At 42.6% G+C, this 14,008-nt stretch overlaps 1 protein-coding gene across 13 annotated transcripts in view; it reads left to right on the plus strand.

The window, feature by feature from the left end:
• Nucleotides 1-1,653: 1,653 nt before the first annotated feature.
• Ldb2 (LIM domain binding 2) overlaps nucleotides 1,654-14,008 on the plus strand; it is a 337,438-nt gene continuing 325,083 nt past the window's right edge. For 11 of the 13 annotated variants that reach the window (XM_075943650.1, XM_075943664.1, XM_075943658.1 and 8 more), the window contains exon 1: nucleotides 1,866-2,180. In XM_075943650.1, coding sequence (XP_075799765.1) covers nucleotides 2,049-2,180 — 132 coding nt within the window. In that variant the 5' untranslated portion in view covers nucleotides 1,866-2,048. Of the gene's footprint in view, nucleotides 2,181-14,008 lie in introns of all 13 variants that reach the window. The other 2 variants (XM_075943653.1, XM_075943660.1) reach the window with 2 other exon arrangements.

Here is a 14,008-nt window from a genome sequence, read left to right on the forward strand (position 1 = left end):
GTTTGTTTGCTATTGGGCTGCATGCAACCACTCAGGAGTGCTTTTGAGCCTCATACTGAGATGAAGAGGCAAACACAAAGCCAGGCAGGCTCTGAACTCTAGGAACGCTTTACTGGGGGAATTTATGCACAAGGAACCGTTGGCTTTTGCAATGGCCACCATACTGAAACATAAATCACACTGAATTTGTTTGAAATCTCTTCTTTAGGAGGGTGTATGTTTTGACAAACCTTGCAGCAAATTTGGCCCAGCTTTTGGATTTGTAATGAAACCTGAAACCCCACATGCTGGCCTGCCTTGGGGTCTCCAGACACATGTTCTGAGCAGCCTTAGAGTAATGCCTGGCCTAATCCCATCCTGGCAAGTAAAGGGACTGTGCTGGGCTGTGCTGTGGAGTAGAAGCTGCAAGCCTTGCTTGTAGGTGGGAGACAAGATTGATCAAGACAGCAAGCTGGGGACATTTTTAACCTATTCCCTATTGACAGGTGACTCTAAAATACCCCAAGCCATGACTGGGGCAGAAAGTTAATTAATCTGCTTATTAAAAAGAAGAAATGTCTCATTTGCATGCATTTGCATTCAGGTCTTATATTTCTCTTGCTTTTTGGTGGTCCTTGCTCCCTTTTCCCCCTTAATGCCACCAACTTAGCTAGGTATGGACTCTGCCTTTCTGTTTTCTGGGGCTGGGCTTTGTTTAAGTGCCATGTATCTGGTGAACCCCAAAGTCAGCACAATTGGGTGCTTTTCTAGATCCCCCTAATTCTGTGTAGCAATTCTCCCCTCCCACGGGCTATCTGAGGTTTCTTCCACAACTGGCCATTCTTGGGAAGCCAAGACTTCATCCCCATCAGAGTTGGGCATGTTGCTTGGGGAACAATACATTCAACCTGCAATTTCTTACTCAATTGAATTTTCCATGGTCATTTTCTGAGAAAAAGGGATGTTTTCTCCTTTGCTTTTTCTATCTTACTGGGCAGTCTGTTTTTGTTTGTTTGTTTTTGGAATTTTTTTGTAGAAATAAAAGCCCATTTCCTCTTGGATGGATTTTAATGGCTCCACATCCAGGTTGGGGTGATACTGCTTTTTCCTAAGACTGAGCATGCAACCTGAATGTAGGACCTCTAAAATCACCTTTAAAGGGCTTGACTAAGGCTTTGGGAGAACAGAAAGGGGGCTGGGCATATGGGTAGTTTGTAAGGGGGCGGGAGGAAAGTGCTGAGGCACAGCTGGCTGTCCAAAGTACAGCAGGTACAGCCAAAACTCTGCAGGGAGGTGAGAGGCCAGAGGAATCTTCCCAAGGGAGTGAATCACCAGCCCAGTTCCGAGGGACCATAGTGCCAGTGTTACTGGGTTTGGGAGGCATCCTATTTCTGATACATTACAACAGTGTGGCTGGTCAGGGGCGAGAGGCTCAGGCAGGGGATGAACCCACCTCTATGCTAACAAGCTTAGCAATCATGCTGTGCTGGGTCTTGGCTGGAGGGGAAAAAAATTAAAACTCAGCCTTAGACCTCTTGTCAGACTATGAGGAGAATTATATTTTTGAACTAGTCTACAGTGTGGACAGGAAATGACCTCTTCACCAACTGCTTCTTTAAAAACAAGCAGTGGTGCCTCTAGCTATCCAGCCCCTCTCTCTCTCTCTCTCTCTCTCTCTCTCTCTCTCTCTCTCTCTCTCTCTCTCTCTCTCTCTCTCCCTCTCTCTCTCTCTCAACTCCCTCTCCCCCTTCTCCCTCCTCCTTTCCTCCTTTCCTCCCTTCCTCCCTCCCAACCTCCAACCTCCGCTCTCTCCCTCTCTGAGCTCCAGCGCTCCCTCCCCTCCCGCGCTCCCTCCCTCCCTCCCTCCTCGCTCCCTCTCCTCTCTCGCTATAGAGGGCTCCCACAGCACTTCCCAGCCAGTGTGTTCAGCCTGCCTGCCTGCCTGCCTCCGTGTGTGTGTGTGAGCGTGTGTGCGTGCGTCTACTTTGTACTGTGAAGAACACAGCCCATGTGCTCTGCATGGACGTTCCTGATACTCTGTTAAGCTTGATTTTCGACAAGCAGGCAAGATGTCCAGCACACCACATGACCCCTTCTATTCTTCTCCTTTCGGCCCATTTTATAGGAGACATACACCATACATGGTACAGCCAGAGTACCGAATCTACGAGATGAACAAGAGACTGCAGTCTCGCACAGAGGTAAGTTCTCCAACCTTGGCGTGTGTTTGTGGATTTAAAAAAAAGAAAAAGCTGTGCATGGGCTTTTTCCTGGGGTTCTTGGCCGAATTCTATGGGAAGTGTCCCACCAGCTACTACCACATAGGTGGAAAAAAGCGCAGCAGGATGAATCCACGAGTTTGAATGCTGGGTTTCCAGGGACAGTAACTCTTGGAGCTGGGGACAGTTTTTGCCGGAATCTTAGAATCTGGAAATAGACAAGCCAGCACTTGGTTCACATGTGGGGTCTCTAGAAATGCAGATTGTTCAGAACTCTGATGTTTGTAGGTTTAGAGATGGTCCTGTTTGTTGAAATATAAATTGCAAGAGATTTGTGAATGTTTGCATCTCTCTCTCTCTCTCTCTCTCTCTCTCTCTCTCTCTCTCTCTCTCTCTCTCTCTCTCTCTCTTTCTGTGTGTGTCTGTGTGTAATAATATATACATTTAGTTGCAAATTCCAGAGGAAGTCTGTTTTGACCTATACTTACTTTTTCAAAGTGACTAAAATCGAGGTAAAAGGGGCTAGAGAGAAGCCCTGCCTACTTCTCAGAACTCCCTGGAGGTGGGGTGGGACACACACACACACACACACACACACACACACACACACACACGTTTGCCTGTTTCTGTGTTAAATTCAGAAACAGGTTGATTGAGGCAGTGGGGGTTCTCTGCTTTCTCCTCTCTCTCTGATGGTTGTGCCTCCCAAGATTCTATCTTGGGACAGGAGCTGGTTTCCCATTCTAGCAGACAAGAGTTTTAGGCATTTGTGATCGACCCCTTGAGAGAGGGAGACTGAGCCTCCCAGGCAGTGATCCCGTCCAGGACTTCTTTAGAACTTTCCAAATCAAATGCTCAACTCCAGGCTTCTTGCTCACAAGCTCACAATTTAAATATTTAATTTTTCTCTGGGCTGGTTGAGAGGCAAGGCACGCTGCCTAGTGCTCATCTGCCTGAAGTTGGGACTCGACTCCGTGTTCAAGTGTTTTTTTGTAGGTGTGTCAAAGTCTCTTGAGGAAGTAGAAGTCTCTGGGAATTGAGTTTTCTCTGCAGAGGCCAAATACCCAGAAGAATCATGCCACAGATGTGTTGGGGGAATAGCTTTTGTTGGTATTTAGAATGAAGGTTGACTTTTAACTCTGGGGAAGGATTCGAGTAAGTTCGTATGGTAAAATAAAAAAAAAACAAAACAAAATACACTTGTTTTGAGTTGTCTACGGAGCCATAGAGAATTCCTGATGTTTAATGTATTGAATAGGGCTAACAAGATGTGACCTGCTTTCTGATTGGTTAACTGCTGGACAAGAGCTTGTGTGTGTGTGTGTGTGTGTGTGTGTGTGTGTGTGTGTGTGTGTGTGTGTGTGTTAAAGCCTGGCTGTCTTTATCACTGTTATTGTCTTTATATGTTAATACACCATGAATGTTAAATAAAATTGCTGGCACTGTGACTCTTTCTAGAAGCCAGAAACTCCTGAACAGTGTAGACTCTTATGCTTAAAGTGCCGAGTTCTTGGCAGTAAACAGGATTGTGTGTGTGTATGTGTGTGTGTGTGTGTGTGTGCCTTCAGTGTGTTGCTTGTATGTGTGTGTTACAGTTTATACCTTCAATTTCGATCTGTGTAGCAGTGTGTTGGAATCTCCAGTCCCTGTCTAAGTTATCTGCTGGCAGAGCCTGCTTTCAGAATTTGGAGGATTGGGAATGTCTTAATATTGTAATAAAACTTTGAATAAACAAGAACAACTCTTTTGCTAAGAATGACTATTTCTAAAAACAATTAAAGAGACCATAGGCCATGGGAGCTTAGTCCTTGAAGACAGGGTTTAAAGATATCCTGTGTCCAGCTTACTTAGAAAGTTGTTGAGGCCTTGTGGAGGGAGTCTTTCACCCTCCTGTGGGTGAAGTGTGGTAGCTAGTCTTGGTCTGTGTGCCTCTGAACCCTTCCACAGCCCCAGGACAGCTAGCTTGAGTTGGAAACCTCCCTTCCTCCCTGGTCCCCATACAAATCCCTAAGATGGAATAGATTCCCCACTGCTTCATGTTTGAGATGTTTGGAAAGTGACCCATTAGTAGTACGCTTTTCCAAAACGACACATTAATCTTTTTGAGAGCTAAACCCAGGAACTTCCAACTTTTGGATTACAGGCTATGACTTTGAAAGATTTTGCTCTTAGTGCAGCTGAAGAACTGGGAGAGGCAAGCTTGTTTGGACAAATCTTTGAGTTTTTAATTTGTCCTGACAACAAAGTATTGCAAACTATTTTTTTTTTAGTGTGTTTCTGGACTTAACCTCTATACAAGTTCCTGCCTATTAAGTCTTTTAAAAGTAATTTTCTACACAGTTACATTGACACTTTTGTATCTGTTCAAGAAATTTGTTTTCATGGCATATGAAAAGGATAGAAACCATAAATTGCTTCTAATATATATATGCATACCTAAGTATTCACGCTAAATATTAAAATTTGATAATAATAATAATATGTAGGTAGAGAAAAATATAGCTTTGCATAAAAAAGCTACAGGTAGCTTTACCAGTGCTGGTTATTTATTATGCAGCTGTCCTGCAGCCCGAATAGGAACTGATCACAGTCACTGCATACTGCAAGACCGAGCTGTGCACACACGAAATTGGCTAGCGATCACTTTTAGAATTCAGTCAAGGCACACAATCATTGGGGTCTCCTCTTTTTTTCTCTCTCTCTTGCTTCTCCCACTCTTCCCTGCATGGTACAGTACTATTTTATTAGCTCCTGATTCTTTTCTCTTTTTCTCTCAAGTTTGTGTTCTCTTTGGAACATCTACTTAGCTAAGAAGAAATTACAACAAATAATTAGAAAGATGACCCTCTTTAAAAAAAAAGTCAAAAAAATAAAAAAAGGAAATAAGCTAGTGATAAACTCATGCAGAAACAGGACATTGCTCTCTCTCCCCTTGAGTGACTGACTCCAGAATATTCGCCTGTGTACATTTCTTCCAGTTAGATCCACGTCCTGCAGACACTGGGTAGTATTGGTTTGAAGAGCATTGGGTTGGGAGTTGGTCCTATTTCTATCTCATTCTTGCCCCTCACTTAACTAGCGAGGGTGGAGTCTGGATTTTCTCACCAGCAAATCGCCTGCCATTTCCCTTGAATTTGAAAACTCCAAATGGTTTTGCCTTAGTACGAGAAAGTATCAAGAAGCAGAGTGAAGCCTGCAGACATTGTGTTCTGTGTGTGCTATTTAGCTCCAACTTACAAATGGTAGTGAAAGAACCAGCTATTCCTGTAGAAAACTTGAAAGTCTGGGTCCTGCTAGGCTTGGTACAGCTGGCGCCGGGATGGCAAGCCATTCCCGGACTAAGTAGGTCTTCAATTAACATTTGCTGACTAGCAAACCTGGAGATAAAAGGGGTGAGGGGTAGAGAGAACTTCAGAACCTTGTCACTGAAATTACAACAACAACTCTGCATCTGTGAGGGGCCCGGGACCCCCTGAGGAGCTGTTTTACCCCACACCCCCCACGTTTGTTTCATTATCATGAGGTCATTTAACTCCCTAATCTTTGTGGTAAAGCAAGAATTTAAGAGATTGGACCTAACCTTTTTAGGAAGGAATACGAGCCCATCACAAAGTAAACAGCAAACACTCAAATCTAGTTTAACTGCGGATGCCTGTACCAAGAAATAAAATCTCTTTGCCACATTAACACCTTAGGAGATTTGGATAAATGTGTGAAGTCCCCACCCCATCCCCACCACCAAGCTGCCTCACTCTAAAAGGAAATTAAGAGAAACTTGGAGTTAAGTACCACTGTTTTTCATGAGCAGTGGGAAAGGATTACATTTTCTATTTAGGACTCTACCATAAATTGACCCCCATGTCTTCCAAAATCCATTTATTTGAGTGGTTACACAGTGCAAATTTCTTTTGGAAGAACACGACCACACAGTGATATAGTTTAATTTAACATGGTGCAGAGACTCCAATCAGATAGGACATAAAAAAAATATATATATATATATCTTCTAAAGACTTCAAGATTAAAAAAAAAAGACTTTAGGATTTGTTTTGAAAAGCTACAACAAAAACAAAAACAGCCATTTAAAAAAAATCTTGAAGTCCACACTGTGAAAGGAAAATATAGGTGTGGTGTCCTAGGGTCCTAAGTACTAGGAATTAGAGTGATGAGTTGGATAATATTGGATTATTGCAGAATTTAAGTCAGTTCATCACGTGGGTTAACAACAATTCTTTGGTACTTGCAGAAAAGTTTTCAATGTCTTGTTCCTTTAATGCCAATGGTTAAAAATGTTTCCGTTATGAAGATGTTTTGAACTCTATTTTTTCATATTGTTATTGCACTGATTTTAACAAAATTACATAAAACAACAGTAATCTGTAGTATCCTTATTATTTTAATCAACATCATACATCCTATTGCAAACGAGAAAACTGTGACTACAATGGGAAGCAGTTCACAGGAGGAGTTTGTTACAATTATGGTGTTTAGTGTTACACGATTGACTATGGATGCTTTGAAATGTTTGAAGACCTTGAAATTCAAATCTACTGCTTTTCACCCTTCCTCAGCTCAACTCTGAAACTCCCCAGGAATGGTGAGAGGGGAGAAGGGTTTGCTTTGTCCCTTTATTTCAGCTACATTTGTATATACTTAGTCACAGGGTTCCAGGCTGTAGGACCATGCTTTTTCACAGAAAAGCTCAGTACCCATGTTGGTTTGGATGGAACCTGGTCACAGCAAGAGTAGCTACTTTGGATAGATAAGAAAAAAGAAAAATGTTGTGATACTTGGGTGATCTCTCCCTCTAGGAGTTTAGAAGGCAAACTTGCCATACCCTGAGCTACGTTATAGGAAATATTCCCAGTGTTCAGCTAGAAAAGGAGGACTGCCCACGTTTTCTAGAGGAGGTTGCGGAGGATTGGGAAAGGGGTGTCAGTGAGAGCAGCCATTTTGAAACTGCTCAGTTTCATCAGGGTAGTTTTTAAAATGGGAACTTCCAAACTCCTCTTTTTTCAAGCCACCTACATGGCCTCAGCAAACAGACACCAGGGCTCGCGCGCACAGAGTTCCTTCTCCCGAGGTCCCCCTCCAGCCCCATTTTCTTGCGACAGGAACTGTTTTTAATTAAAAAAAATTGCTGCAAACTAACTATTTGTAGGGAGCCAAGAAGAAGAAGAAGAAAAAAGGAATCTTTCAACTCCCAGTCAACACAGATTCTTATCAGGTGAAATCAACACACATTTATGAAGTAGGATTTAAATATGATGTAGATATTTGAGCCCTTACATTTTTTTGTTTGTGTTTTCAGAAAGAAATTAATTTAAATTGTGTGGATAATGCTGCTGTAAGTCTCCTTTTATTGCAACCATCCCCATTAACTTATTTTTCAGAAGGGGAGCAAAGCACTCTTTTGGGGAGTAAGCAAACAAAACAAAGCAAACAGCTACAAACATCCCCTTTTGGGTGCTATGGCATTCTGTTTTTTGTTTTTGTTTTGTTTTTTCATTTATTTGAACCTAGACTTTTGAGGGTTTTTTTTTTTTTTGCTGTTATTTTTTTTTTTTTTTTCAGACAGGATTTCTCTGTGTAGCCTTGGCTGTCCTGGAACTAACTCTGTTTGTAAAACAGATTGGCCTCAAACTCAGAGCTTCGCCTGCCTCTGCCTCTCCACATTGGGGCCACCACACAGCAGTATTTTTTCTTTTAGGATAAATTCTGCCAGTAGCCGTCAGAACATAGGCTCACCTGAATAACTTAACATTCAGTTATTCCTTCAAGAATTCCCCTATTTCAGGCAATGACAGTATCAAGCTATGGAAACATACTTTTTTTTTTGGACCCATTCAAAGCTTGTAATTGGGCGATAGAATGAGACTTAGAACAAATGAGCATAGTGAGGCACCAGGATGGATGTTAGGAAGGTATCATGGGTGACTATGGGTAAAAAAAGAGCACCCTGAAAGATAGCTGGCGGGACCCTGAAAGATAGCTGGAAGGATTACTGCTATCATCTATGGTGTGTTTACCCTGTTCAGGACAGTCCTTGGTGTGCTAACTGCTTTACTTCTGCAGAGAAGTAAACTGGGAAAGAGATGTTTAAATCAGTTGTCTTAGGTGACCCGTGTGACTACCACTTGGCTTCAGAGTTCTGTCCTCTCTGCCACAGCACCCCTAGAAATTAGATCTACCAGCGGGAGTCTCGGTTCACCCGCATAAACGTTTGAATGTCAATGCATTTGTTTTCTTGCCAGGATGTGTTGACTTTCAGAGGGGGCTTAGGGAGTGAGTGGCTACCACATAGGGCATACATGACTCTGATATGAATTGGGTGTAGAACAAGATTCTAAGAAACCATCTAAAAGGTCAGGAATGGAAAGTATTCCTGGGTTATTAGGAAAGACACTGAATCAAGTGCCCTATAGAAAAATATTTAATGAATTCATTTTACCAGAAGGGTCTCTGAAACTATAGACTGTTATACATAGCTATTTGATAGCTTTATGTATTTTTTTTTTTTTTGCTTAAAATATGTCTACTTTTCTCTCTAGTGCTTGACTATTAATGCTGATATTTGGGTTGTCCTTTTCTGGTTTGTTGATTGTGCTTTTCGGGACAATGTCTTAAAGTATAGCTCCGGGTGGTCTGCTACTCATTATGCAGACTTGGGCTGACCTTGAATTTGGACCAGTTTTCCTGTTACAGCATCCTGAGTGCTGGGATTATAGGTATGGGCTGCCAGGCCCGACTCTGGGTTAATTCAAACAGTAGCAGAATGAGAAAAGACAGAACTCTAGTTTTGATGGTTCCTCGGTTGGTAATTGGAGTCAACATAGGAGTCCTATGTATTAAGAGATTAAACTGGCATTCAAATTTGGCATAGCATGGGATTCCTTTGCAGATAATCAATTAAGAATAGGAGATGAATAGGAGGAACAACTCCTATGTTTGAGCTTCTTCTTATCCTAAGCAATCCATTCCAAAACTGTAGCCAGTGTGTCTACAGCTAAAGTCTATAGTTCTCTGTGGGAGAAGAGGTTTCCTTCCCAAGCTTGCAGCCCGCCCTGGCTACCTTAGAGACCACAGATGTCTGCCTCTGATGAGAGATAAGATGAATCTTTGATCCTCTGCTGTGCCGGGTATGCAAGCATACTGGTTCTCCCTTAAGAGATAAGGAAGAGAGAACAAGGCTGCTTACGTCTCCCCAGGAGCATCCTAGAATCTCTAGGGGCGGGGCCTTCTGGCTTCTCACATTCACGCAGGCAGGAAAGCTCTGTTCTGGCTGTGCATCCCGTGGCTGCTCTCACCCTCTTAAGGGATCTGCAGGTAGATCCTGCGTTTGTATCAGCCCCGACACAGTCCATCCTCCTCCTTTGAAGATTCAGCCTGCCAATTAAAAAGAGAAAGTGGACAGACCCTTCTGAAGAGGGCCTTTTCTTGTCCTGGTGATGTCATGGTCCCCATCGTCGCTTCCACTCCACCTTACAATCCCTTCTCCATAAGATGCCCAGGGGTATATTTGGTGTTTCCCCCTTGTACCCAGCCGAGGCATCTAAGAGCCTCCTCAGGCTTTAAGACCAACCTACCCATTCCCTTCCATGCAGAGGGACTGCTCTCTGATCTGTTAATTTGCCCAGTTGCTCGGTGTCTCCATCTCAGCTTTTGCTCCTTTCTGGGGACTAGGCCACCAGCAGCCTCCTACGGAAAAGCCTATCACTAATCGGAAACCTACTGTAGGTTAGAATTTACCAGTGTCCTGGCCTTCTTTACAGGTGACCAATTTCATTTCTCAAACAAACAACAAGCAAACAAACACACGGGAAGGTTAAGGTCCCAGAACATAACATAGGGTGTGAGGATTAATTTAAATGTCCCCTTCCCAGAGAGGTGTTTCTTAATCTCCCTCAAGGCACGGTCATTCTGATCACTCTCTCTCACACGTGTCTTCTTCATTTGCTTCAGAGGAATCTTTGTACGCCGATATTTGCTGCTGGCGGGAGCTACTGCTGCTTTTGCTTCTGCCTCCTCCGCCTCCTCCTCTTCTTTATCATCATTTTCATGGTTTTATTAATTCTTGGGGAATGTCACATAATGTATTTTGATCATATTCACCCCTTCCGCTCCTCTTAACTCCTTCTACACCTACCTCCTCATCCCCTCCCAACTCCTGTTCCCACACTTAAACAAAACAAAACAAAACCCATCAAATTTGTGCTGACTTTATCCTTTTGGTATGAGGATATCCAATGGATTGGTCTACCTTCCAGGATCCTGGTGTCCTCTGCTTGTCATGAAGAGTGTAAGAAGCTGTCCTGTTTAGTTAGTTATATTGCCCATCCCCACTGTAAGTGGATAACATGTTGACAAAGGAAATTAATTTTTTTTTGCTAGTGTTTAGGATGACACTGAATTTGCTCATAATCTTCCACAATCTCCAGTTGGAGATGGCTCTGTGAGTCATCAGCCAGGGAGATATCGCTGCCTGTAGAGCATGACCTGAGAAAAGGGATCCATCTCTGTGAGCCTGCGCAGTGTGAATGTGTTGTGAAACTTCTGATTTCTGATTGAAAATAATGTTAATGATCCTGGATGTCTTACTTGATGTAGCCATGACTTTCTCCCAGTCTCCCCCCTTTTCACTTCTGGTCTTCTCCTCTCTTCCTGTACCCCCTTCCACTCTTCTCCACTCCTCCTTTTCTCCTTCTCCCCTCCCTCCACTTCCCATCTCCCTCTCTTCTCCTCTCCTGGATCTCCGGGTCTACCTAAGGCCCATAGTGATTGTACTTACTAGGTCATTTTGTATTTGTAGAATTTTCTTCAAGGACCACCAAAGAACTCACCTGAAGTGATAAGTGGAAATATGCATAATTACATCAGTTTATGGTGCTGTGGTCTATAATAACACTGTATTTGCTAACTATATGGTGCTTGTCTGGGGGAGATACTTATACTTATCCCAATCATATTGACATTTAGCATTTGTGTATGTGTGCAACTTATGGTGAGGACAGCATAATAGTTCATTATTATTATTATTATTATTATTATTATTATTATTGCCACCAGGCCTTTGCCCATTTCTTGGAAAAGAGAGACTTCAACATTAATATTGCTTACAATGAAACATATTTAGCCTGAAGCCTTGTGTTTGTCTCCTATTTTCTGTGAAATTGTGGGGAAGTTCCATAACTTTCCTGGGTCGTGGTTTCATAGCCTGACTTTTACACTGTGAACGGCAGACGTTTATAACATGCCTGATGTGGAATAGGTGTTAAATGAAACTATGGTGTTGCCAGTGATGTACCTGTTCTCTGCTCTTTCAGTAAGTTAAGTGCGGAACTCAGCTTGCTGTCCTTACCTAACTTCACAAACAGAACTTCCTGTGACATTTCCCATTGTGTTTTTGGTGCCCTCTGTGTATGTAATTTTTCTCTTAGGACTGGCTCTTAGGACTGCCTATTTAATGATGATGACACAGGAATCACATATTGTCCTGAGGAAGAGCGATGGCTTGATGAAGTGCCCATAGCTGCCCCAAGCCCCAGGTCATGATTACCCCTTAGAATAGCCATGGCTAAGTATTAAATGTTGACCAATATATGAGACCATGTGTATTCCATCCCATTGGAGTTCACTTCATCTTAGAACTTGGTGGAGGCAACTAAACATTGAAACGATCCTCTTCCACACTGCCTATGTGAGGCTGTCTAAGCAGCAATGCCAAGAGTGGGCTGGGGAGCACAGCTCTGCTGGCCTGGATGGACCATTTCTTCTGAACAGGATCACCTCTCCATATTCAGCCTCACAAGAGCTAGGTCAGCACTAGGAATCCAGAAGCACCCACTATGCGTCTAGAATGATAATAACCTTTCCACTAAAACATTAGGGTCCCTTGTGGGTTAGTCTTTTCCACGGTAAACATGCACAATGTGATTTGGGGATGCACCAACCTGTTCTGTGCAGTTTCGTTCTGGACAGAGGGATCAGGTTCTCTGTACTCAGGACTCCTGTCCCTGCTTTCCTTTATATCACAACATAGTGCTAACCTGTCCCCCAAATTGCACAGTGGAGTCTCTCATTTGTTTATGGTGAAGTCTACATAACAGATATTTTCTAATGCTTTATTCATCAGACACTTGTGATTTTTATTAAGAGGTTTGTATTAATAAATAACTCATCATTGTCTCTGGAGATACATATTGCATAGTTAGAATATATCAAATTATTTGTAGATTAAACTTTCTGCCTCTCAGTCTCTATCTCTCTGTCTGTCTCTCCCTATGTACCTCTCTCTCTCTCTCTCTCTCTCTCTCTCTCTCTCTCTCTCTCTCTCTCTCACACTCTCTAGAGGTGACAGGGCTTGGTAAATTTTACTTCCCAATGTAGGTCACTTATTAGTCTTCACAAGCATTGTATTGTGATACTGAAAAGTTGTATAGACAAGCAAAAGCTAAACCAATAAACCAGGCAGACCATTTGGCAGCCCACACAAAAAAAGCATCCATTCTCATGCCTTCTCATTTTAACTACGATTAACTTGCAGTTGACAGAAACTTCTTACTTAGAACTGGAGTGAAGCAATTGTGCATATTACCTGCTTTTAGAAGCTCTGATTCTGCAAACTCCATGGCATTCAAGTTAGTGAATCTTCGGCTTTCTGAACTGGAATAGATAGATGTTAGAGGTTGTTTACCCCCAAGTTCCTGATTCCGAAGTGCAGAGTCCAGACTCAGGTAGGGTTTCCCTGACTGTGATGTCAACTCAGAAGCCCAGCAGGTTTGGAGAGACCTAACCCTAGAAACTAGAACTGTCCTGCACTGAGCCTCCTGCCAGCCCCCAGTGTGTGTCCTGGGATTGCACAAAAACCTGTACTTGCCAGGCTTCTTTCTCTCCTTTGGGCTTCCCAAACACATGAGAAGGATTTTTGCTCTGTAATATGAAGCTGTTGATGCTAAAACATGGACAAATAAATTTCTATGTTTTAATCTAAGATTAATTTCTTTGCCAATTTATTTTAAATGTCATTGCATGCACTTTCAAATAGGTACTTTCCAATTTTAAAGGCGTCCATACATGCTCACTGTAAAGTACTTGTAAGATACAACTATGATAAGATAGTAAATAAATATTCCTTTTTAATTTTACCATGCAAAGATTGCTATGAACGTTTTGACTGTTGGATTTAAAGAATCCATACTTATTTATACGTATACAGACAACTTTACTTGCTTGGGAACACAGTGGAGCATTCTTTTCACTTTGAACTTTGTTAATTTGTGCATATCTACAGGTGTATTTGTGCCACACATGCCTGCGGAGGTCAGAGCACAAATGGAAGCAGCTTTCTTTCTACAGGGTGGCTCACGGGAATCGAACACAGGGTGCCAATCCTGCCATCCGGCATCTTTACCCGCTGAGCCATCTCACAGACCATGAGTTTCATTTTGCATCCAGCTCTTTTAGCTAAAATGATGAACATTTTACCTTGTCCTTAAAACTCCTGAGATGTAAATTCGAGCCGTCTGAATTATTCAGGCTTCTGTTTATTGTGTTTTCATAATTAAAAACACGGGCACACACACACACACACACACATACACACTATTTGTTCCCCTTTACTGTACTTTGCACTCAATTAGTTCGATAGTCACAGCAATCAGCCTTCCCCCCACCCATATGCAGGAATGCAAGTATAAGGGAATTAGCAGAACACTGTGATTTCCAGCACCATTTGATGCTAGCCAGCAACCCTGAACCCAGGAATTTGTTCCTTTTAAAGACTGATCTCCCCTTCCGTCCCCTCCCCATTT

The sequence above is a fragment of the Microtus pennsylvanicus genome, chromosome 12 (assembly GCF_037038515.1).
Source record: "Microtus pennsylvanicus isolate mMicPen1 chromosome 12, mMicPen1.hap1, whole genome shotgun sequence".
NCBI lineage: Eukaryota > Metazoa > Chordata > Mammalia > Rodentia > Cricetidae > Microtus > Microtus pennsylvanicus.